The 24,870-nt window shown below is 37.5% G+C and overlaps 1 protein-coding gene across 2 annotated transcripts; it reads right to left on the reverse strand.

Annotated features, from left to right (window-relative positions):
• Positions 1 to 8,835: 8,835 nt before the first annotated feature.
• Positions 8,836 to 22,690, reverse strand: LOC147406293 (nuclear localized protein). Of its 2 annotated transcripts, XM_086434245.1 has the most exons (6): positions 21,982 to 22,689; positions 21,522 to 21,584; positions 20,182 to 20,283; positions 19,926 to 19,991; positions 9,542 to 9,623; positions 8,836 to 9,458 (listed from the first exon to the last, which is right to left on the reverse strand). In XM_086434245.1, exons 1-6 carry the CDS (start codon positions 22,543 to 22,545, stop codon positions 8,971 to 8,973), a joined length of 1,365 nt encoding a protein of 454 aa, XP_086290371.1. In that variant the 5' UTR covers positions 22,546 to 22,689; the 3' UTR covers positions 8,836 to 8,970. The 2 variants fall into 2 exon arrangements, with proteins under 2 accessions (XP_086290371.1, XP_086290372.1); XM_086434246.1 differs by lacking the exon at positions 21,522 to 21,584 and having other exon boundaries at positions 21,982 to 22,690.
• Between the last annotated feature and the right edge of the window lie 2,180 nt (positions 22,691 to 24,870).

Below are 24,870 nucleotides of genomic sequence, written 5' to 3' on the forward strand. Positions count from 1 at the left end.
GAAAAATCTTATCATGACCGGATGAACACATCGTAAGAGATTAAAACATCTTACTCAAAAGCATGGGGGCCAACCAACATCCCTCCTGAATTTGTTGTATCACATGAATGAGAGAGAAGTCTATAATGTCTTTGCCACCTGAAAATAAGAGTTGGCTCACCACCATCAAAGTAAGGGCATTAAAGTGAACCAACAGCCTTGAGGGATCCAAAAGACGTTCAACCAAGAAAGACTTAGACATTGTCTTCAAACCGACCCACCATCCAAAGTCATCAAAAACTTATGATTTATTCTCAAGAAGTCGAAAGCCTCTCCTCTATAACCCTCGCGCAGAGGCAGAACAACAACCGCACCCAACATTTCAAGACCCAATAACACTTCAAACTCCTCAATGGTGGGACTCATCTTATATTCCCCAAAACAAAAAAGGTTGAGTTCGGCATCCCAACACCCCAACATGACCTTGGTCAAGCTCTAATACAATAGGACCTTAAGCAAAGAAAATGTGTAAACCCCAATTTGTTAGAATCCCATTGAACCTTCTCACAAAAAAAAAAAATCAAATCAAAATAATTTCAAAAAATAAAAAATAAAAATAAAAATAAAATCCTTTCAAAATGTGTTCAATTCTGATTTGTTGAAACATGATAAAAAATATCCAAATTTAAAAAATCATCAAATCTGATATCTCAAACGAGCTCCGTGCCACGAGATCAACAAATTAATAAGGCAAAACCCTATTAGACCCCGTGCTTGGATAGCCATTTTCTATCAAAATCGTCGATCCACTCGGTATTTTCAAGTCTTGTTGTGCAAAATTTCTAGCCCGTACAAATTAGGGTTTAGTTTATTTTTTAAAGTTCTTTGCACTCAATTCCTACAAAGAATGACAACTATAGACACTCCATTTTGAATAGGCCCCCTCTCGAAAGGACCCAAAAATATAATATTTTCTAATAAAGTTCGCTAATAGACCCTAAAAAGCCCAAATCAATAAAACATTACATTTTTTTCGATTTAAGAGTCCTGAAACCCCTTAAAGGTCTAATAGATCCACCAAAAAGACTTGGTATATCCCCACCTTTCACCGCTCTACCCTCAGGATCAAAAATTTCCCAAACCCAATTAAGGCCCACAAATCCTTAATTCCTCAAAAACTACTCCTCACCTCACCTAACTTAGCCAAAACCTAATTACATATTACTCAAACCCTAAAACTCACCTATCCTCAAAATTCCATTCTAAAATAAATCCTAACCAATCCCAAATAACATAAAATATTTTCAAAAATTTAAGCCCAACACACCAAAGCCCAAACCAATTCAGATCGACAAACTATTATCCACATCAACCAATCAACATTTGATCATCAAATGAAACACTTGTCCTCACGACAACTCATCTCTCAAAAATCATTCTACCCAACCTAACCCATCACTTTTCTCTAACAAAACCACCACCCACACTCCATGTCATAAACCTAATCCATCACATCTCTAATACAACTACCAACCCACACTTTCCATCATCATTCAAACTTATTCCTTCCCCATACTCCTTTCTCCCAATCTACTCATCTAATCACTCCATCTACATACCTTTTGATATTTGTCATCATCATCTTCACCCTCCCAAAATCTAACCAACTAACCTCTTACACAATCCATTCTTTCAATCAAATATCATACTCTCTCATCTCACCTAACATTCAATCCCATATTTCAACCAAACACCCCATCATTTCACCTCACCAAATACACAATCAAATGGATTGGGGAGGATCCAAATCATTTGGATTAAAAAACTATCCATTTACCTCCCTTCCACAAATACCCTCATCCCAACTCCAAATTCCACACCTCTCATCCTCAAACCCCATGCCATTCTTTATTCTTTTAACTTTTCACCCCATCTTACCCTCAAAAGTAATCCTTCATCCCTATAAATACTCCCCCTCACCTTCCAAAATGGGTACCAATTTTAAGTCTAAAAAACCTCTTAATTCTCTCTTACTCTTCTCTCATCTTCTTTAATCACTTTTTATTTTAAAAATACACCTTCATAACTTACTAAAGGCTCAAAGAAAAAGAAGAAAGAAGAAAGGGAAGAAGACATCAAGGCTTCAAGGTAGGATTGAGGATAACATACCCCCCTCTCTTCCCTCTCCATATCCTTCTTCTAATTTTCCCCTAACCTCTTTAATTTTTAGGTTAGAAAGACTTAAGTTGCGATGATCTCCCTCTCTTATCTTCAATAGATTGGACTTCGATTCAGTTGAAAGTATAGAGGTTGTAACCATGTTCAAAACAAAATCGATTTTAAACTTTTCAAATCCTTTTAAAGCAACCAGTATTAGGGTCCTTCTCAACCCATGAGAATGGACTCATAACCATTAACCAACACTTTTTAAAAACACGTGTTGTTCTCAAGGCTAAATATTTATAGGGATCATTTCCTTCAATGAGATGATCCTCTAATTCGAGCCGAAAGCAAACCCCTTCTTAGGGTACAAGTCGTCAAATATGCCACATTTTTATTTTATTTCATTTTTGTCCAAAAATGATCGAGTTATTTTGAGGTTATCATCATTCGATGGAGAGAGAGGGGTGCCTAACACTTTCCCTTCTCGAATAAGATCGCTTACCTCAATCTTAGGTTGATTGATATCTTATCCATACGAGAGTCATTAAACGTCAAAAATGATACTTTTTCTAAAAATGTATATCAAGTGAGCATTCACATTCTTTTACAAAAAATGAATGGTGACGACTCCAAACCTTTGTAGAAGTAGTGATCTTTAGAAATCAAAAATCACGTATCTACATGGAAAACATCATGTTTTAAAGTACTTCAACATTGGTATATTTTTTTACATGGTGCATAGTATTTCTACTTATTGTACTACACAACGATGCGACAAAGTGGCCTATTTTGACAAGAGATTTAAAGCCACAATCTTTGCAATTAGTTCTTAGGACTTGTGCATAAAATAATAATGATAATTGTACATTAGCCTTGACCATAGCCATTACATGTTGACCATAAGATAGCTCTAGATTATAGTAAAGACCGATCACCTCGATTGGGCAGATTTAGTGCCTAAGACCTTCTAAAACCCCTAATATAACATTTTGCCCATATATCTTACCCGTGTACCATCCCAGATCCCTTTGAAGTTATTTGGTTCATAAACCTAAATTAGGTGGTGCCTCTTCATTCTTAGAAAATCCCCTATTTATCGACATATACTTTTTTTTAATTTAATAGTAAAAAGTGTCAAGGGGCTTTCACTCAAAACAGGAATGGTGTAGGGCTTACGAATACAATTAACGCAATCTTAGAAGAGGAAAAAAGCTTTGACCTTTTTAGCTAATTATACCTTAGGGTCAAAGGTTGAAGTCCATCTTAAACCAAATCTCGCAGATATCTCAGTGACCACTCCCCTTCCTCAAAACCAAAATAATACTCTCATTTGTATCTTCGCTCAATTTAGAGGTTTCATCCTAAATTCCTTACCTTTCTCCCCAAATCCATCACCCCTTATTTTGTCTTCAAACACCATCATTCCATATAACATCACACCACCCCCATTATTGTCACCACCACCTCTCATTATCTGTACACCCACTTCATCTACATCTACCACACAACCACCACTCCTAGTCCTTCACATCCAACCTGAGCTTCCCCAACTCATTTTTAAGATCCCTAAACTATCTATTTCTCTTCAACAAGGCAATTCCTTGGAGTTATGAGACCGGGTTGGTATTCATAAGTGGAGTAGGAAAGTCAAGGAGACAGGAAAGGTTGGGAAACATTAGAAGGCAGAAGAGCCTAAGGATGTTGACCACATTACCAGAATAGCTGGAGTGATAAAAATGACTAAGAAGGGAACATTATGGAAATAAAAGACAATGAGAAAAAAACTAAGAAGGAGAAAGAAAAGAAAATTATGATAGAGGTTAGATAGAACAGTAAGATAGAAATTAACAAGACAATCAACACAGAGAAGTTGGTTGAGATACAAGTAGCAGGGATAGAAGGGTTTAAAAAGGAAAATAGGGTAGAGGTAGCGACATAAGTTGAAGAGACAATTAGGACAGAACTAACAATACGGAAAACAAAAGGGAATGTAACAGAAACAATATAGGCAAAATAGATAATAAAGGAAGTACAAATAGATAAAGCAAAAGAAATTGTAGAAGTGACAACAAAAGAAAAAATACTGATAACGGAAAGAAGTCATTATTGAGGAGAAAGAATAAAGTAAGCAAGTAGCTAAAGCACAAGCTAAGAAAAAAGTGACAAACAAAGAAGTGGCAGAGTTCCTCAAACTGATCAATAAAAGTGAATACAACATAATAAAGCAGATGAATAAGGTACCAACCTAGGTGTCTATCCTAGAGCTATTACAAAGTTCAGAGAAACATCGAGAAGCGTTATTGAAGGTACTCAACAAATCACATGTGGCAGAAGTCACTTCTCTAGAACAGTTGGAGAAGATGGTTGGACTGATTATGGTACCGAATGTCATCACATTCACAAATGATGTACTTATTCAAGAAGGTTATGGCCATATAGAACCACTACATACTGCAATGATGTGCAAAGGCATAATTGTCACATGCTCATCATTAGGAATTCAAAAATTGGATAACGGATTGTCAAATAATGAGGATGCAAAAGGTGGTGTCTACAGATACCCCTCTCTCTCCTCCTTAGGCGGTAACCTTGAAAACATGGTCATTTTTTGAAAAATATAAATAAAATAAAATAAAAATTCGACAAAACGATGATTTTGTATCCTTAAACGTAAAGGGATTTAATGTTGGATTTAGATCATGAAGGTTATTGCATTGAGAGAGATGAACCCTACTCATGTCTAGGGGTGTTAATGAGTACCCATTTAACCATAATCGAATTGGAACCGAAGACCTTGGTTCTAGTTCCCTTTTTATTGGAATTGAACTGATAAGAACTAGAACCGTTAGGTTCTATCCAATGGATACCCACAAGTACCCAAAACCGATTTATTTTGTCATTTCTTTTCATACTATAGATGATTTAATATATTTTTTATTTCAAAATAAATGCATGTTAAACAAAATTCTTCAATTTTTCATATAAATTATCGATTGGAGCTTAAAATGAGGTCTCTTCTAAAAATTTATTACTTTTAATTAGATAAAATTTTGTATTTTATTAATTTGCATCTTTAGTGTAACAAATTATAACTAAGTTAATAACTTTGTTGATAGTATATTAATTTTTGAAAAATAAAATTATAATGATTTAAAATTCTTTTTTCTCATTCAATTCTTAATAATTGAAACAGATGGGTATTCGTGATTTTTGGCGATTCTGGTTCCATTTATTTTGGAACCATACCTAAAATCGAACTAACCAAAATGGTTATCGTTCTAAGTTCCTTAGGAGCCGAACCGGAACCAACCCATTAACACCCCTATCATGTCTTACCATAAAGTCACACAATTTTGAAAAGTGTTGGCTTTTGTGGTTATGGGCCCACTCTAATAAAATGAAGTGGGCCCAATTAGCTTTAGCCACAAAATAGGTTTTTAGTCGTGGGTGCAAAGTGCGTGTGGTTTAAAATAATTTTTTGTTTTGAAGATGACTTCAATCCCTACACTTTTGATCAAATCAAAGTTCAATCTATTGTGAGTAGGGGAAGGTATTCATTACATCCTAAGGCTTTCTAAATCAAAATTAAATAAGGGAAAGAGATATAGAAATGATAGATGGAGAGGGAAGAGATGGGAAAACAAAATTAAAAATCTTATTCTAACCCACCTTGAAGTATGAGTTATTCTTCTTCTTCTTAAGTCCTTAGTGAAATATTTATGTTGGATCTTTTTTACGAGAAAAGAGTGAAAGAAAGAAAAAGTAGAGAAATGAGTAGTGATTTGTGTAGAGTTTTAGGTTAGAAAGAGGGCTTGATAACATTGAATTTTTCAAAGGGAGATGGGGGGTTTTACATGTATTGAGGGTTGCTTTATGGTATAAAATGTTAAAGGTAGGTGTTAGAGAAAGACATGGGTTTTAGGCATAAAAGATTTGGAATTTGAGATTAGGAATGGGTAAATATCGTAAAAGGGGCAAGTGAGTTGTTTTCACCCATATCTATCAATAAGATCCAAATGGGTTGGTTTTACAACTCATACCTTAGGTTGAATGATGGTAAAGGGTGTGAGTATTTGATTGATAAAATGATTAATGTAAGAGGTTAAGTAGTTAGATTTTGGGAGGTGAGTGTAGTAATGACATGTGGCAAAAGAGTATGGAGATGTATGGATTAAGTGAGCTGATTAAAGAGAAGGGGGTATAGGGATGACTTATGATGAAAGTTTTGGAGAAAGCAATGAATTTGGTAATGAAATGTGGTTTAGTGGGTTAAGGCTTAAAACAGGTCGCGTTCAGGCCGGATATGTGTATACCTATATATCCATATCCTAATTTTTAATTCAGGTCCTTATCTGGATCCGAATCAAATCCTACTAGCTCAAACCATATGCGATTTTTTTTTACTTTCATTAAACTCATATCCGGATCCAATCCAACTAAATTAATTGATTCAGGTCAGCCGAGTCGGATAAATTCAAATCATTATAAAGTAATTCATTTAAAAATGTGACTTAAAGTGATTTGATCTCAAGAGACCTCTCTCTTTTGAAAAGAAGCTTTGACCACTACACCTAATACTTGTTGATAAATGATAGACTGAAAAAATATGAAAATATTAACTTACAACTTACAAAATAATATATCATTCGAATATAGGCGGTTATAGGGATGAGTCTGTATCCGACACGTATTTGACTCGGGTCAAGGGATATCAACCAATATCCGACCCATATTTTAATTAAAATATACTTGAAGAAATCAAATCCGCTAAAAATCAAATCCGGATAACTCAGATTTCGAATAAAATTTAACCCATTTTAAGCCCTATGGTGGGGGAATAGGTTGTAGCTTTTGAAGGTCATGATTGACTTATGTAGATTTGATTTGGGAGGTTGATTGTAATGATGACAAGTGCCCATCGTTTGTGAGCATAGGCTTTTTAAGGTTTTATGCAGCTTGACATTGGTCAATGGACATGGATTGGACTTTAAGAGGGTGTTGGATTTGGGCATGGGTTTAGGGGTAGTGTATAGGTGAGTTGGCTTAGGTTTTGAAAGAATGGGCTTCTTAGTAGGTTGGATGTAGAGATTGGTTTAGGTTGAAATTGGGTAAGGGTAGGGTTGGATTTGATTAGGTTAGGGTATTTTTAGGAATTAGATTTTGATTGATTTAGGTGGGTGTTTAGAATATGGTGAGTAGACACGGATCCATAAGAAAAGTATTTGTGAGCCCATTGGCCAATTAAAAGGTTTTGGGTCATTTTATTATGAGAATTTCAAAAGTTAAGCCGTTACGCCTTTGATTGTAAAAATACATTTTTATGAGCATTTTCGAGAGGGGTCCGTGCAAATTGGGATATCTATAGGTTGCATTTGAGTTAAAGACATCAACCCATCTTATCCATTTTGACTCATTTAATTGTTGTGTCACTCATATGTCATGTTGACCAGTATATAAACCATTTAATAGTCGTGGTTTGTTTTTTTGGTGGTAGATAGAGCTTGATTTATGTTCTGTGATACTTATTTATATAGGTGGTAGGCCGTAGGTTGGTGGATACGGGTTATAATCGTGTTCATGTTTGTGCTAAGGTTGTAATCTTGTTCTTATTTGGTTGTAATCATGTCACGGCTTATGCATGTCAACCTAGCCATGACACAACTGACACGTTTACTTTCGTTTACATGGGTTGTGTCGTGTTAGTTGTTTAATAAGTGGGTCAATTTCAGATTTAAGATTTTGACATGATTATTGAATGGGTCAGGTTCAGGTTGGTAAATTTTAGAATACCCTTTACCTCAATAGCTCAACACTACACAATCCAACCCGGCCAATTGCAACCCCTAATTCCTCACACCTGTAAGGGTGATGGGACTTCCACCCCCTTTATATAGAGTGGTTGACCTTAGCAAGAGAACTGCTAATTTTTCCTTCTAATTTTTCCTTGTCCCCGACTATAAGACTTCCAAAATCAATGTGATATTCTTTAGAAACAGGACCAGGTCAAATCGAGTTTCAATTATAAAGAGAATGTAACTTATTTATTTTTTCAATCAACCTTAGACGAAAATATGGATATCAAACCATGTAAGATCTTTGTTTTTTTTTTTCACAATTATTTGTACCTTTATCTTTGAAATTCTTCCTTCAATTGGTATGGATCCTCTCATAAGTTAATTAGTGTTTGATTTTATCTAGGGAAGTGTTGGTTTATTTTTCAAAATTATGGTTTTTCAGAGGGAAAAATGTGTTTCTTGGAATTTTATTATTTCTATACAGCCATTTTTAAGTAGCTACAGCTTTTCATATCAATATCAGATCAAAGATGATTAAGTTGAGCTCGAAAGATTTTTTTATGAAGATATACAACTTTCAATGGGGAGTCAAAACCGATAACAATGTTTAAGAATGCAATATTTTACTTGGGGTGATGTTAACTTGTGAGCTTTATCAATTTGCCCAGAAATTTAATGTGGGTTGAATAGGGCTTCTGTTGAGTTATTAGGTCTAGGTATTAAGTGTTGATTTCTATGACCATTCGTTTTAAGAAATTTATGGAGAATTCTTATGAGAATTAAAAATAATAATAAATCTTTTCTATTAATGAGTTGAGAAATAACATACACGATGAAGGTTTTAGAACATTGAAAAAAAGGATCAAAGAGGACACACTAGAGATAGTAAGAACAGATATGATCGCTTGAATTAACAAAAGATGTGACTGTAGGCAAAATTGAATTCGTTCAACCGGCTCAAAAAATTTGGGCTAAAGAACAAAAAATGTTTCAAAGAGACATATTTCACTGCAAACAACCATTCATACAACAATCAATCTATAAAGATACCATCGTCACAACTCACAGCAAACAGCTCATCTAGCTGTTCATCTGTCCATTGTGGGAGTGAAGTTCTTGAAATTAGTTGTTGCTTCTGATTCTGAACTTCAATTGCTCTCTTGGTTCCATGATCATTTGAATGGTCAACCAATTTCACTGCAGCAGCCCTGTCATTATCATCAATTGTCCGTTCTTCATCATTGCCATCTCTTTTAACTGCCCCCATTTCAACTTCTTTGGATGTTTCCCGTCTCACCAACAAGAGTTCTACCTCTGCAGCTGCACGTTGGTGCCCACTGCTGCTACTGCAGTGGAAGTTTCTTGGTGCAGGACTTCCTTCTTTTGATCGTCTAATATCTTCCACGGGATCATCTGCATTGGTATATCTCCTGAATGCCTCATTTGTGGGTCTTTCAGGTGCTTTCGATCTCACAAAGGATGTCTTTCCTTCCATCCCTGGCCTATTTTCTTGGCATTCCCCTGGTAATCCAATTGGGATTTGGTATATACTCTAAATGATATACAATTTCAGGAACAAATTGAGATAGAAGCTCATGATATACCTGTAAAAGCAGCAGCACATCTGACTGTAGAACGTACAGGATATGTTTGTGGTGAAGGAGGTCCACTGTCTTTACCAATAACCTTTAAAACAAAAGACAGACTATATCAGCAAATCTTCAAGTGGATTTTGAGTAAATGATCACGATACCACTCTTCTAGCATTATAGTTTGATTTTATACTTGTAGCACCTACTTGGTTATTTACACACTTTTCAGCGCACACACATTTCCATTCTTTTTTTATACACTTTCACACACATTTCCATTCTACTGTGGGAACTGTAAGTAAATCTTGCCAACTTTGGCCATCCCTTCCAAGTAAATGAATTTCAAATAAATTCATGCCTCTTGTTCGACTGGAGCAAATCTTAACCCAAAAATTCAAAGTTTTGCAAAAGCATTCAAAAGAAAAATGACTAAGTCTGGACTCTGGATTAAAATTGAAAGATGAAAAGAAGGGGATGCCTAACACTTCCCCTTTTCCTTAAGTGAATCTCCCTATCCAAATCTCTTATGTCAAATCTGTTGCAGTCATTTTTTTCTGTAAAAACACATTTGATAAGAAAAAACAATTTCAGGTGAGTCCAAAAAAATAGTAATCCGGAGATGAAAATCCACACTTCTACAGTTTTTTTTTTTTTTTTTTGATAAGTGTAATGTATTGATAAAAGAAAACAAAGTACAATGAGGCCGAGGAAGCCTCTCAAAGAACTACAAAACAAAGAAAATAAAGCATCAATGATTACATAAAGAGTTCCATCTAAAGACGAAATCATCAAAAGTAGTCCCTTTAAACTCTAATTTCTGTTTCGACCAAAAGTACATCAAGCCCAAAATCTCTAAGAAACTGCCATGAGCGCTTCTCATCTTATTGTTGAAGACCCTATTATTCCTTTCATTCCACACCCCCCAAGCAATAGCCGAAGGAAGAATAGCCCAAAGGAATCTCTTTTTGGAAGAGAAAGCATTACTAGCCCAACCTTCTACCAACGAGGAGAACTTACAAGGAAATACCCAATGAATACGGAATAAACCAAGAAAATTTGACCAAATATGATAAGAAAATGGGCAATGGATTAATATATGATTGACAGACTCCCCATCCTTCAAACATAATGGGCAACAATTAGGTGTAATCCAACCCCGAACAATCAAATTATCCATCGTTAGTATTTTACCAAGAGAGGCCAACCACACAAAAAATGAGATTTTAGAGAGTATAGAGTTAGACCAAATGATGGATCCCAGGAATGAACGCTCGACATAAGGGTTAAGCCACTTATGAAAAGAACTGACAGAGAATCTCAAGTCTTTCGCCCTAGTCCATTCCCACCTATCCTGTTCCCGTACATCGAGAAGACACGAGTGCAAGAGATCAAGGAAAGAAGTCACCTCAGTTAGCTCCCAATCATTAAAATTTCTCCTGAACCCCAAATCCCAAGTGGAGCTGGAGTCGTTGCGAATCAAACACCGATGGATTGTTTCATTTTTTTTCCGAGAACAAGCGTACAAGGACGGGAATTGGGCGCTAGAGGTGAAGTACCACACCAACTATCCTCCCAAAATCTGATTTTATCCCCCATGCCCACCTTAAACCTAATCCCTTTCTCAAACTCCTCTCTTACTTTAAGAATCCCCTTCCAGACACTACACCCATACACCAACTATCCTCCCAAAATCCACACTTCTACAGTTCAAACTGAAGGGACAGAATTTCAAGAAAACAACGAGACCAACCATGCTTTATCCATATGTCATTTTTCCTTTCCCATCCCACTGAATTTACATGGGGATTCCAATAGAAGTCCTTCCGTTTCGTCTGTGACGTATGAATAAACAGATGAAATCAACATCCAGATCTGAACGTTGGGTAATCAAGAAACATATCTAGTCTTTGTGGGTTCAATCAGCTTAAATTCTATACGCCATAGGGAAAGTGGAAACCTGAAATATGGTGAAGAACCAGAGAGAAGGTAGATGGCGGAAGTTAACGGTGGAATCTTGCAATGGTGGTGTTCCGGTTCAAGTAGATCTGAAAGTTTTTTGAATTGAAATTAATCTGGGTGAAGAATCTTAGAAAGGTAAGTATCGTGGAAAGAGGCGGGAAAAGGGATGCCGAGTTACAGTGCTCTGGCAAAGAAGCTTCATGGATTGCTAGGGCATTGGCAAAAGCTGCTTGTTGGGAAGCAAGTAAACGATTTCGACTCAAGTCGACAATAGACAGGAGGACTCTTATGGCTGCAGGAGATGATTCCAACAGTTGTGGTAGATTCATCAGGATCTCAGATTTCTGTAGCTCTGGGTGGTCCACTCCTTCGCTTATTCCAGAAGGTTGTGAAGGGTCTGGATGGAGAAATCTTGCTGAGGAACTTCGTAAGACTGGCGACTCACGTGGTAATCCTGTCATGGCGGGAAAAAGCATAGGGCCCTCGATAGCTAAGGATCTTTGGAAAACAGACCTTGTGACTGAATGGTATAGAAATTCAACAGAAAGGGAGAGGGAGTCTCTGGGTAGATCCCCAGGTTAGTGTTAAAGATGTAGGGCCAATGAGAGATGTCGTTGGAAGTGGCCCCCACTAGAGTGGAGCTGTATCAATACCTATGAGGTCTGATACTAATTGTGCAGCTATGTTTATCCCTTGGATTAAGGCTATCATCTGCAAGACTACAAACAGTGGGTAAGATTGGGTAGAGGTCAAGCAGGCTATTAGAAACATGTGGAAGTCCAAACTTCTCTCTTATACCAATCAACCAGTGCAGAAGGATCTTCTTTGCACCAAACTTAAAGATGTTCAACTTCTTTGTCAAGTTGAAAATTTTGTTAACTCAGGTGTTGAGGCGCTACTGAAACCCTGGTTTGCTTTGATTAACCAAAACTCTTGTATGTGGAGGAAGAAACCAGTTTGGATCGAAGTGGAGGGCCTTCCATTTCATCTTTGGTCGAAGGAGTATTTCAAATGTATCGGAGAATCGTTTGGAGGTCTGCTAGACATAGAAGGCCCTACTCACTCCTTAGAAGATCTATCAATGGCTAGAATCCATGTGGCAAACACAGGAGATAGCTTTGCTAACTTTCAGAGAGTGTCGAAAGGAAGTTTCGACTATTGGGTCAGCATCAAAATCAGTGAACTGCAGAAGAAGTCATCGAAGGAGATTAACAGGTTAGAAGGGTTTGAAGGGGCTGGTGTTCAATTGAGAAGAGAAGGGAAAGAAGTTGTGTAGGGAGATGATTGTGAGAAGCCCCATGGTTTGTCAGATGGTGCTGGTGGATCGAGAGTTGCGTTGTGGGTTACGTCTTCGACAGCGGTGGTGGTTGGTAGGGAAGATGACCTGGGTGTATCAAATTTAGGTGCCGAATTTAGCAAAAATGGGTTCTGACAACGCTATGGTTGAGGATTTTTTGAATCCTAAAAAGTCTGTGATCATAACTGGCCTGAGGCTCAGGAGAAATCGATGGAGACTTCTGGATGGTACCATGCAGAACCGTCAGATCAACTAGGAAAGGATCATGTGTCACTTGTAGATTGCTCCGTGGATCTGGGTGTAAGTGTGGGTGCGATGTACACGAATGTAGCAGAGGGGGGTTGCAAGCCTGAGTTGGACTGGCTCAAACCAACTAATATGGCTTCTTTTGAACTCCATGTACTGTATTGGGCCAGCCTGACTTGGTTACAACTGATGGAGGCTTTCTTGTTGTAAGTCAAGCCCATGGTCCAATGGATCCAAATGTGGAAAGAGTGAGTGGGTCTTCTAGTGTTTGCAACCCAAGTAAGGACTTCCTCATTGAGGCTCAACCCGAAAATCACCCTACGCTGTTAGTACGGATCCATTCTGGTGGAGGTATTTGTCAAGCCCATGGACCAGTGGATGCTTATGTGGAGCGAAGGAGTGGGCATTATGGAGAGTGCAGCCCTATAACGGACATGTACACTGAGACGAACACTGAAAACCCATATATTGTTGTTTCAGTCGAGGCCCATTCTTCGGTAGTTGGTATTTCGAGTAAAGTAGCTATTGTGACTGAGAGAGATAGTTTACGACCTGGATTACAATCAGAAAGCTACTTTCGAGACTTGCATTGCGCACCAGAGGCGAGTTAGAGGCATGAGAACTCCTCGTATTCTGTTAGAAGATCTGCTGTGTTGGCTGAGTGTAGAAAAATGTATAGAGCTTCAGACGTACGGAGATGGGGCTGTGTGGTCTATGCCTCTTGCACAGGCAGATCCATGGAGGGACTTATGTCTGGCGATCAAGGTCCAACGACTGGAAGGTTTCGACAACAATTGGAATAATCAACTGGTTGTGTTTAAGGAACTTGGTCTAGAAATATTGGGTAGCTGAAGGGCCATCGCTTTGAGGAGAGATGTGATTAGTGAAATTGTTGAGTGGATGTTGGGTGGTATTCTTGACTTGGGGTAATCTGTAGGACTAAGGATTTCCAGGAGGGGTACAGCGGCGAGAGTTCTTCTGGAGGTGGCCTTGGGTAATTGCCAAGTGTTTATTCCATCTTCAAGAAAAACATGTGGAAGCCTCTACAGAGCCTATGGTCGTGGCAGTGGAAGGCAACCCGTTGGTGTTGTGTCCTGGGGTAAGCGAAAAGGTTCTTTGTCTGGACATCTTGGAGTCGAAAATGAGCAAGAGAAAATCTAGATTAGTAAAGGAGGCTGCTGAGCTTGAGAAGGAGGCTTGCTCATTTGGGTTGAAACCAGTTTACAGCAGAAGAAGTAGGCGGCTATCTATTGTTAATAATGCAGCATAACTTCATGGTTTGGAATGTTAGGAGTTTGAATGACTACTCTAAGAGAGCAGTGGTGAAGTCGGTGATCGTTGCAACAAAGCCACATCTCATTTCCTTGCAAGAGTCCAAGTTGGAAGTGGTGAACAATAAGGTTATAGCAAAGATTTGGGCGTCCAGATTCATAAAGTGTTGTGTGCCAACGGTTGGGACTGCTGGCGATATCATAGTAATATGGGATGAGAGGTTTGTTGTGGTTAAAGATTCCTTGCTGGGTGTTTTCTCAGCCTCGGTGCCATGCAGTTGTGTGGATGGTAATGTAGAATGGGTGTTCTCAGGGGTGTATGGACCGACTAGTAGTTTTGGGAGGAGTTGGATGCGATAGGTACGTATTGGGGGAAACCTTGATGCTTGGGAAGAGACTTTAATGTTATCAAATTTTCGTTCGAAAGAAAGGGAGGTGCTAGAGTGTGTTCCAAGATGATCTGATTTGGGGAGTTTATGAATAGAAATTTGTCGGTTGATATTCCTTTGTGTGGGAAGGCATACACTTGGTCTAACATTCAGGATAATCCAATACAAAATAGATTGGATAGATTTATTGTCTTCAGTGATTGGGAGGATCTTTTCGAGTTGATGGAGCAGGAGACGTTTCCGAATCCCTATTCGGATCATTGTCCGGTCACCCTAACCTTAGGCATCATGAGAAAATACCCAAAACCCTTCCGTTTTGAAAACACATGGCTCAGAGAGGAGGGGTTTGCGGATCTTGTGCATGGTTGGCGGAGTAGTTTTTCCTTCATTGGTAGGCCGAGTGTTGTGTTCAAACTTAAGCTCAAGGCTTTGATGGATAAATTGAGGACGTGGAACACAGAAACTTTTGGTAGGATTGAAATGCATAAAAAAGAACATCCTTGACCAATTGGATGCGATAGATTTAAGAGAGGAAACGGTGGGGTTGTCAATAGAGGAGAAGAATATAAGAGCAAATCTAAAAATTATTTTTCGTGAAGTATGTTACAAGGAAGAAATGTGTTGGAAACAAAAATCTCATGTGAAATAGTTGAAAGAGGGCGATTAGAATTCCAAGTTCTTTCACAAGATGGCGAATTTCCATAACAGGGTGAATTTCATCAAACAAGTTAGGATTAATGGGGTGTGGATAGTGGAGGAAGATTAGATCAGAGAAGGTACTGTGAGCTTCTATAATAGTCTATATTTGAAAGAACATTTGTCAAGGCCCCTTCTAGATGATTTGGACTTTGATACAATTTCAAAAGAGCAGAAAGTGTGGTTGGAGAGACCATTTGAGGAGGTTGAGGTGCTTAATATTATCAAGGAGTTGAACTCAGACAAAGCTCCATGGCAAGATGATTTTTCAATGGATTTTTTCAAAGTCTATTGAGAAGTAGTCAAAGCAGATTTGTTGGCGGTTTTGGCAGACTTTTATCTCAATGGGTTCTAGATTTTGGAACCAACACCTTCGTTGCTTTAATCCCTAAAAAGGAAGGGGTGGAGGATATTTTAGATTTTAGGCCCATAAGCCTCGTAAGTGCCACGTATAAGATCATTTCTAAGTTTTTGACTGCTAGGCTACAAAAGGTGATGGAGACTATCATTAGCTAAGCTCAAGGGGCGATTGTGATGGGGAAACAGATTCTGGATGGTGTGTTGATAGCTAATGAGTGCATTGACTCAAGATTGCAGTCTAAGATTCCAAGCATGGTGTGCAAGGTAGATCTGGAAAAGGCTTATGATCACGTTAGTTGGAACTGCTTGAAATATTTGTTGGCTTGTATGGGGTTTGGAGAAATGTGAATTCATTGGGTCATGAAGTGTGTTTCAACCCCTTCTTTCTCCATCTTGGTTAACGGCTCTCCAACTGGATTTTTCAAGAGTTCAAGGGGGCCAAGACAAGGGGATCCTCTATTTCCTTTCCTTTTTGTCATTGTGGCCGAAGTTTTGGGTAGGATGGTCACTAAAGCAGTGGATAATGGGGATATATCAAGCTTTAAGATGTTAGAAGATAGCTCGACAGTGTCATTTCTTCAATTTGCAGAAGATATTATGTTTTTGTTGGATGCTTCCATTCAGTAAATTTGGGCGCTGAGTGGTATTTTGATGTGTTTCGAGACTTTTTCTGGAATTTCGTTGAATTCTAGAAAAAGTAAGATTTTTGTTGTCGGAGATGTAGAGGACCTAAACTATCTCGGAGCTAATTTGGGGTGCAAGGCGGGGGCTTTCCCTTCATCTTATTTGGGGTTACCCTTGGGGGCCTCTTACAATTGCAAATCATTATGGGAACCTGTCTTGGAAAAAGTGGGTAAGAGGTTGTCTTCGTGGAAAGCTTGCTACTTGTCAAAGGGGGGCAAGCTTACTTTGATCAAGACCATTCTATTTAGTATCTCGGTATATTTTCTCTCTTTTTTACTATGCCCGTCAGTGTGGAGTTCAAGTTAAACAAATTGTTTAGGGATTTCTTGTGGCATGATACAACGAGCAAGAAGAAGTTTCATTTGGTCATTTGGAGGGGCATATGTCGGCCCAAGAAGCATGGGGGTCTAGTGATTAAAAATCTAAAAATTATGAATAAGGTTTGGGTGCGAGAAGAATAGTCTTTGGAAAAGGGTGATTGCAGCAAAGTTTGGTGAGAAATCCTTTGGCTGGGAGAGTGGTAAGGTGTCTACATCTTATGGTTGCGGAATCTGGAAAGGGGTTCAGAAGATCCTTCCTTCGTTCCAAAGTAACATTTCCTTCAGGGTAGGGGATGACTCCTCAATTCGTTTTTGGGAGGATGTGTGGTGCGGTCCAGATAATCTTAAAGTTCGGTATCCAAGTCTGTTATCTATCTCTTTGAAGAAAGAGAGGTGTATGGCTGATTTTTTGGACCACTCCGTGGATGGGTCATCTTGGGACTTGGATTTTAGAAAATCGCTTAATGATGGGGAGATTGAGGATGTCCTTGGTCTTCTGAGAGACCTTGCTGAGTTGGGTGGTACTTTTGTGGGGGAGGATATTAGTGTTTGGAGACTAAAAAATAAAAACGTATTCTCGATTAAATCTTTCTACTCTAAATTAGTAAATCCGATTGGAACATTTCCGTATAGAGAGGTTTGTGGTCTTAATATTCCGTCCAGGATAGCTTTCTTTGTCTAGGTGGGAGTTCAAGGCAAATTGCTAACCGTGGACAATCTTATGAAAAGGGGGATCATCTCGGCCAACTTTTGCAGCTTATGTAAGTCAGATGGGGAATTTGTGAATCATATCCTCCTCCACAGTGAGTATGCTTACAGGGTTTGGTCCCACTGCTTTTATTTGTTCGGTGTGACGGGGTGCATGCCCAAGTCCCTTTGGGGTGTATTCGAAGGCTAATCTCATTGGGGTTTAGGCTTTCAAGTCTTCAAGAGGAAGCTATGGTTCCTTCTACCTTTTGCCATTTGTGGCGTGAAAGAAATAGCAGAGTCTTCGAGAAAAAGGACAGAGTAGTCACAACGTAAATATTGAAATCCTAGGTCTCTTGTTTTATTGGAGCTCGGTGTACGTTGAAGAGCGGGGTTCATTTTGAAGACTTCTTGGGGAAGTGGGATTGGGTTTGTAATTTTATAGGTAGCTTGTAGCCTTGCGGAGGTGTTGGTTTTGCGGTTTATATTTTTTTAGTTTAATACCATTTGGTTCTCTTTGTTTACCTTAGGAGTTTTAGGTCTCCTCGACCATCCTTATTAATAAAAGCATTTTTATAGATTAAAAAAAAAAAGAAACATATTAATAAGAAGAGCATAGCAGAGCAGGTGCCAACTAGCTTAGTTGGTAAAGTCGTTGGGTGATGATATCATAAACCTAGGTACTTGCAAGCACCGAGTTATTGATCTCATTAAAACAGGCTTATTGATCAAAAAAGAAAACAGATGACTATAGCAAAGATGTGGATGTTTAGCTAGAAGAGTGGAAATACTAAGAAAAACAATTACAAATGAGAACAAAAGAGGGAACATAGACATAATCTCAATACAGACAAAATAAAGAAAAGTTGATTGAGATGGTTTGGGATGTTCAATGAACATTAATAATGACATAAGGAGAAAGAGTGTTTTAGTGCAAATCAAAGGGTTTTAAAAAAGAGAGGAAGGTCAAAAATGTTATGGATGGAGATAGTAAGAAAAGAAATCAAAACATATTCCTCGGCTAAAGACATGCCTCAAGATAGAGTTAAGTTCATTCCGCCAAACCCAATATTTCAGATAAGGCCCAGATTACGACAATAATGATGACGATGAGAGATTGGTCATGTAATGTGCATCTAGCGGGTAAGAAAATAAAGCTATATGGAACTAGTTTGTTTTGTTCACTACATGTCCAGTTCAATGATTAGCTTTGTAATGGCAAATTGTAAACGTCCCAGGCATCAAAGTTTATGACAACTTGACATATAAATGATTAGTCTGCAAGGAGTGTACCTTTGCTTCCTTTAATGGATTGACCACATGAATCTCCAGAAAAATAATTTACCTCCTTTTGCTGAGTGATCCTGATTCTTGATCATCTAAAAGTACTTAAGTGCCTCATACTTCATTAAATCCGGAGTCCAACTAAATGTCCAATGAGTTCCCCCATTACAATTATATGGTCATGCTCTACCAACAAAACAGCAACTACTTCTTAAATAAGCTCAACTAAAAATAAGAATAAAATATTCTCAGCAACATCTTCCTAAATAAGGTCTACTAAAATAGCAACAAAACAGCAACGACTTCCTAAATAAACTCAATTAAAAATAAGGATAAAATATTATCTAGGATCTAAATAAAGCAACTACGAATTCCACTCTTCTTTAGTGTTATTGCTGCCATGTCATGGTCATGATCTTGAGAACCTATAATCCAACTAAATGTCCACTGAGCTTCTAAAGTGAAGCACTGAAGGCCATGGTGATTGATTTAATCATGTTTAAACAACACACATACCTTTCTCCCCCGTGGTAATATATCAGAGGAAACGTACCTTTTTAAACTTCTCCATGAGGTAATGGGATAACAAGTGTCTGAATCACCTTCTTTGATTCTCAATTTCTCATCAGAGGACAACAAATTAGCTCCTATTAAGACTAGATGTAACAATAGTACTAGCTAACATGCTTTTTCCGAACAAGAGAAATCCACACAGGGACTAGTTACAATTACATCTGTTTTAAGGAACCAAACATGATCTAGGGTTAACCTTGAATATTTCCAAATGTGTATCTAACAGAAAAACCCTGCCAAAAGTGGATGAAACATACAAAAAAGGGGTACTCATCTTAAAAATAAATTAACTAAGGGATTTGGCTCTTTCCCTACTTGAGCAATTAATCCATTTAACGGTTGACCTTTTCTATTAGAGCTGCAATGCCCAACACTATCAAGTGTGGACTTAAAAGTTATAAGTGAAAAATTCAGTTGAATTTTTCACTTTAGAAGCCAGTTTCCATAGAACTACAATGCCCAACACTAGGTAAGATAAACAGTTTACAGATGTGTTTACTTCGGGTGCAAACAAGGTAAATATGCCCAAAGAACTATGGAAACCGACCAACTAACTAGTTTGAGGGATCAGAAATCACAATAAACATCAAACAACTTAGCCCAGGGAAAAACAAGAAAAAGAATATGCACCTTGAGCATGTTTCTCAGCGTGACATTGAGATAACGTGCCGAACGAGAAGGAGAGAATACAGCAACCTGAAAGAACCATGTTTCTGTCAGTCATTTATTGTAGACAAAGACGTTATTTAAAGCAAGTTTTTGCCCCAAAAAAAAACAAGTTATTTAAACACTTGTGGATTTTTCAAATGACTAGTGAATTAGAAATCTTATCATGATCAAAATTGTCAACAAAAAGAAACAAATTATATTAATGAAGATGTGAAACCTGCTGAAGAATCAAAACAGAGCCAACTGATATATCCTTCCCGAAATCGCTCTCTGCTAGGACTTTGCGATGAATGTTAGCACCAATGGTACCTGTAGGATCCTGAAATCAATATTTTAGCAAAATTAATTGCAAAGACACATTCTTGAAGAAATATATATATATATATATACATAGGGAGGCGTTCGCCACCAGCTTCAATATCAGACGTTTTAACAAATAAAATAAGGTCGTTGGATAAGACGAAGATCGACGGCGTGGATTGAAAATTAGCCGATTTGCGCTTAAGTTATAAAACCTCTATTATTTACAGCGCCATCCTTAAACTTTTAAGGATTTAGTGATACCTCCCCTCAACTTAAAACCCAAAGAATGAAGAAGGAAGAACAGAGAGTTTTGTTCTACACCAGTTCTCTCATTCTCTCTCGCTCTCGTTGAATCCTCCCTCCCTCTCTGTTCGAACGGTCCTTCTCTTCGTTTTCTTTGCTCTCCTGTGTATATTATAACAACAGCAAAAGAAAGACATAGAGATAGAGAAATAGAGAGAGTGACCACCATTAAATCTCTATTTAAACTCTGTTGTTGTGTGTGTAAGGGAGAGAGACGGGGAGAGGGAGAGAGAAATGTATGCAGAGACAGGTCTTCTGTTCCCTTATTTTCAAAGTTTCTCACAAGAGATTCAACAAGTTGAGGAGTTTTCTCGAAACCAGAAAACCAATCTTTCGAATGTAAATTCTTTATCTTTTTTTCTCTTTTATGTTTCTTTGATTGATCTGCATTTTTAATTATTTTTTCCTTCACTGATGTTGCTTCCTCTGTTTTTCTACCGTGTCTCAGATGCAAATCTCGGTTTTTTAAAAAAATCCAATTATATGTTGTGGCTTAATTCAAATTTACCACCTGTAGATGGGAATCTCCTTTAATTCAAGCTTTTTCAAGTTTTAATTAATGGACCTGAATTTTAAAAAAAAGAAAAAAATCCCAAAAAAAATAAGGATTATGGATATTTTGTTTCTCCTCCATTTTCTTTAACGAGATGCAGAAAGGCTTAATTGATAGAAAAATTAACATCGAATTTCTGATGTGCTATCGGGTATTAATTGTGCCAGGGAGATGGCACTAATTATTGTAAAAATGAGGGATGGCGCTCTAAAAAACTCATAAATTTATAACTTAAGCACAGATGCTGTTTAGTTCAATCTCGACCATTCAATTGATGTATATCCAACGATGGAGTTTTGTTTGTTAAAAAGACTGTTAAATTGTGTGGCGCTGAACGCCTCCCATATATATATATTTTTTAAATGCACATTTTATCAACCACTTTCTTCTTATGATACCTTTAGAGTTACGATAAGATCACCGAGCCCATTTGGTATGCAGGATTCAATAATTGCAACAACCTATTCGCACGTCCAACCACGTCAGATAAAAATAATTACCAAATGCAATTTAGGCTCTTTAGAGTGCTACAACATGCAAGATTTAAGATCTTTCAGGTTAAAAAGCCAAGACTCTCTCTGGACTGAGACATTCTCAGCAAAACAGTACAAAACTCGAAACAACAATTACATTTACATCAAATAAGAATTTCCATCATTTCATTAAAAAAAATTTCAAACAAAGACTATCTCAACTGAGAAATTCTGAAAAACTTAACTTTTGAGGTTAATTTTCATTTCAAGGTCATGTCAGCCTAAACATTCAAAAAGGGTACAAAACTTCAAACCATGACTAAATTAAATTGGAATTTTTCAATGTTTCATAAAAAATTCAAACCTAATTACCAATCAAGAATACCTGAGGCACCCTATCGGCACTGAGACAATTCTTAATTGAGCTCAATGGCGATCTCAGAACAAAATCCCCCTCAACATCTGAACAATCAACAGAAACCCTCTCTTTCTGAAGGAAATCCAAGGCACAAATCCACGAATTCCGCTTGAAATCCTCATCTTCAACCCCATCTTCTCGTTCCATCCTCAGATACTCCTGATTACGGTTTCGATCATTCCCACAGCCATAAGAGACATTTCGATTAGTAACCGCAGCTTGTCTCCGGTTCATGGCAGCTTGGATGGCGCCGGCTGGACCGGGAATGAGACGAGGAGAGCTTGTGGACGGGTGAGATTGATCCTTGTGATGATCTACCTGGTGAAGAGGTTGTTGTTCGGATGGAGAATCTAGGGTTTGGAGTTGAGATTGAGATGGGGGAAGGAGTTGAGAGTATGGTTCGAGTGTGTGAGAGGAGGAGTTGTTGGTGTGTAAGCGTTTACAAGGGAGAAGGGTTGAGGTTTTGGGTTGGATGAAGGAAGGGAGATCTGAGTCGTCCACATCGAGTTCTTCCCATGTTGATGACTCCATTTCTTCTTCCACACCACCGTTAAATTGGCGGGAAGAAGAGAGCCTTTTGAATCATAGTATTATAAGTCGGGCGAGTCATCCCTGACCCTGACAAGGGAATGTTCGAGATATGCGTCCGCTATTTGCACACACCTAATGTGATGTGTTCACTGTACCCACCTACTCTTCCGACCAACCATAAAATTTGATCCTCTCTTTCCACACACTTAAGCCCTGCTTGATACGAAGCATATCATTTGCAAATGCAAATGATTTTTTGGAATCTAATTTACAGTTATTCGATTATATTCTAAATTCTTTTTACTTTGCAAATTATTTGTATGAACCCCTTAAGCCCTTCACAAATTTCAGCAAATAGTCTACTGCAAATCATTTGCATTTACAAATGATTTGCATCCGTCATTTTAGACTCAGCGTGCACTTATACTCTTTGCGTCTACCAAAGATCCCTCCTCTAGTCTCAACACAATTACCACCCAATTTATATATATATACACACACACACACCTTGTAGCTTTATGAGTAGCTTTATGTGTATATGGATCGTGATCTATATATATATATATATAGAGAGAGAGAGAGAGGGTGGTGTTGTTTTGTCAAAATCCTAGACAATATTCTAGACAAAGCTTTTTGTTTTATATAGGCTAAAAATTTCAGAATTGACTGATTTTTTATGAGGATAATCTCTATGGTGAGAAAATCATCCTCATAAAAAATCAACCAATTCTGAAATTTCTAACTCTAGTTTATAAGATGAAGAATCGTAAATCGTCAACTTTTACTATTTGTTTGTAACCACTTTTCATGGGGTTAGAAGTATCAGAATTGGCTGATTTTTTGTGAGGATAATCTACTAACTATAGAGATCATCATCATAGAAAATCAGTCCATTCCGAAATTTTTTAGTTATATAAGACAAAATACTTTGTCTAGAATGTTGTCTAAGATTTTGTGTGTGCGTGTGTGTGTGTTTTATTTTTTTTATGTACTTCTTTTTCTTCTTCTTCTTTTTATTATTATTATTATTATTTGCATAAGATTTCCACAAGGATTTTGTGGTAAAATAAGCAATACCCCTAGATCTTGCAAAGTAGGCTATAAATGAGGGATGTAACTTGGTTTGATTTGGGTCTCTATCAAAATGGAACCAACATAAGTCGACTCCACTAAATAAGATATAGAACCAAACTGAATTGCTCATAGAATCGAACCAAATTGAACTAAAGTCAGTTTGGTCCAGTTTGATTTTATGGGTTGCCAATATCCTATAAACTTAATTGGAAGCAACATATTTTTAATGAAAAAAAAAAAAAAGATGAACCTAAAATTTTATATAATAAACCATTAATCTATCCATAAAAATAAAAATAAAATAATATATGCCCTAACTCCTAAAAAGTAGCAAATCATTAAGAGTTTGATTCCCGATTTAGTTCAGTTTTATATAAGAATTGAATCAAATTGATTTATTCTCCATTTTCTTGACCCAAAATTGAACCACAAAATCACTGGTTTGGTTGATTCTGATTTGAACTGAACCAAGTTGCACCCCTAGAAAATGATCATGGAAAACCTATTTATGACCAAAAAAAAAAAGGTTATGGAAACTTCAACTCCTAATCCAGAGGTTATTTGAAAATTTCGACGGGAAAAAAAAAAACAAAGCTTCATTCAATAGGTTTTTAGTAGAGATTCAATAGGTTTCTACCGAGTCAGTTAAATAAGAAACGGTATCCTTCCTATTGTATCATGCACAATAGGATCCTACCAAGTTTTTTCAAATAGATTCGATAGAATCCTCGAGTCACAATAAATAAATAAAACCAGTAACTTCCTGCCAAACAAAAAAATTGAGCCTTATTTAAAGCGGGTGTGGAGAGTTTTTTATATTTTTTTGTTTAATTTGGTATTTCAAATATTGTGGATCACGATTATCGGACGATGAATGTACTATGGATAATGGCAATCTCGATGGAATTGAATTACGGATGATTGTGGGACCTAGGCTTTAGGAGTGGGACCACGATTATCAGACAATGAATGTACTTTGGATTTCAATGGAATATGGAGCCAGAGTCGACTCCAAGTGCATGGAATACCATAAGGAACAGGTGATCATAAATGCCCACACACCAAACAAAAACCGTTGATGATAACCAACTATTACAACAACAAAATTCATTAACCATATCATATTCAATCTCAAGTTCAAAGCCAACCATTACAACAGCACTCCTTCACGCCACTCCAACTAGATCACCTAAATTCATCTCCATCCCAACAAAATCAAAATCAAAAGCCACAAAAAGTTTATACCCATCA

This window comes from Akebia trifoliata, chromosome 3 (genome assembly GCF_017979445.1).
Source record: "Akebia trifoliata isolate Shusen 1 chromosome 3, ASM1797944v1, whole genome shotgun sequence".
Lineage (NCBI taxonomy): Eukaryota > Viridiplantae > Streptophyta > Magnoliopsida > Ranunculales > Lardizabalaceae > Akebia > Akebia trifoliata.

What these genes read in the sequence shown, in the direction of transcription:
- LOC147406293 (XM_086434245.1), bottom strand. Translation starts at nt 22,545, where the DNA reads ATGGAGTCATCAACATGGGAAGAACTCGATGTGGACGACTCAGATCTC. An exon ending in GTGCCGATAGGGTGCCTCAG is followed by an intron (nt 21,585 to 21,981) that starts GTATTCTTGATT and finishes ACGTGCGAATAG; the next exon opens with GTTGTTGCAATTATTGAATC. An exon ending in ATCTTATCGTAACTCTAAAG is followed by an intron (nt 20,284 to 21,521) that starts GTATCATAAGAA and finishes TATTGATTTCAG; the next exon opens with GATCCTACAGGTACCATTGG.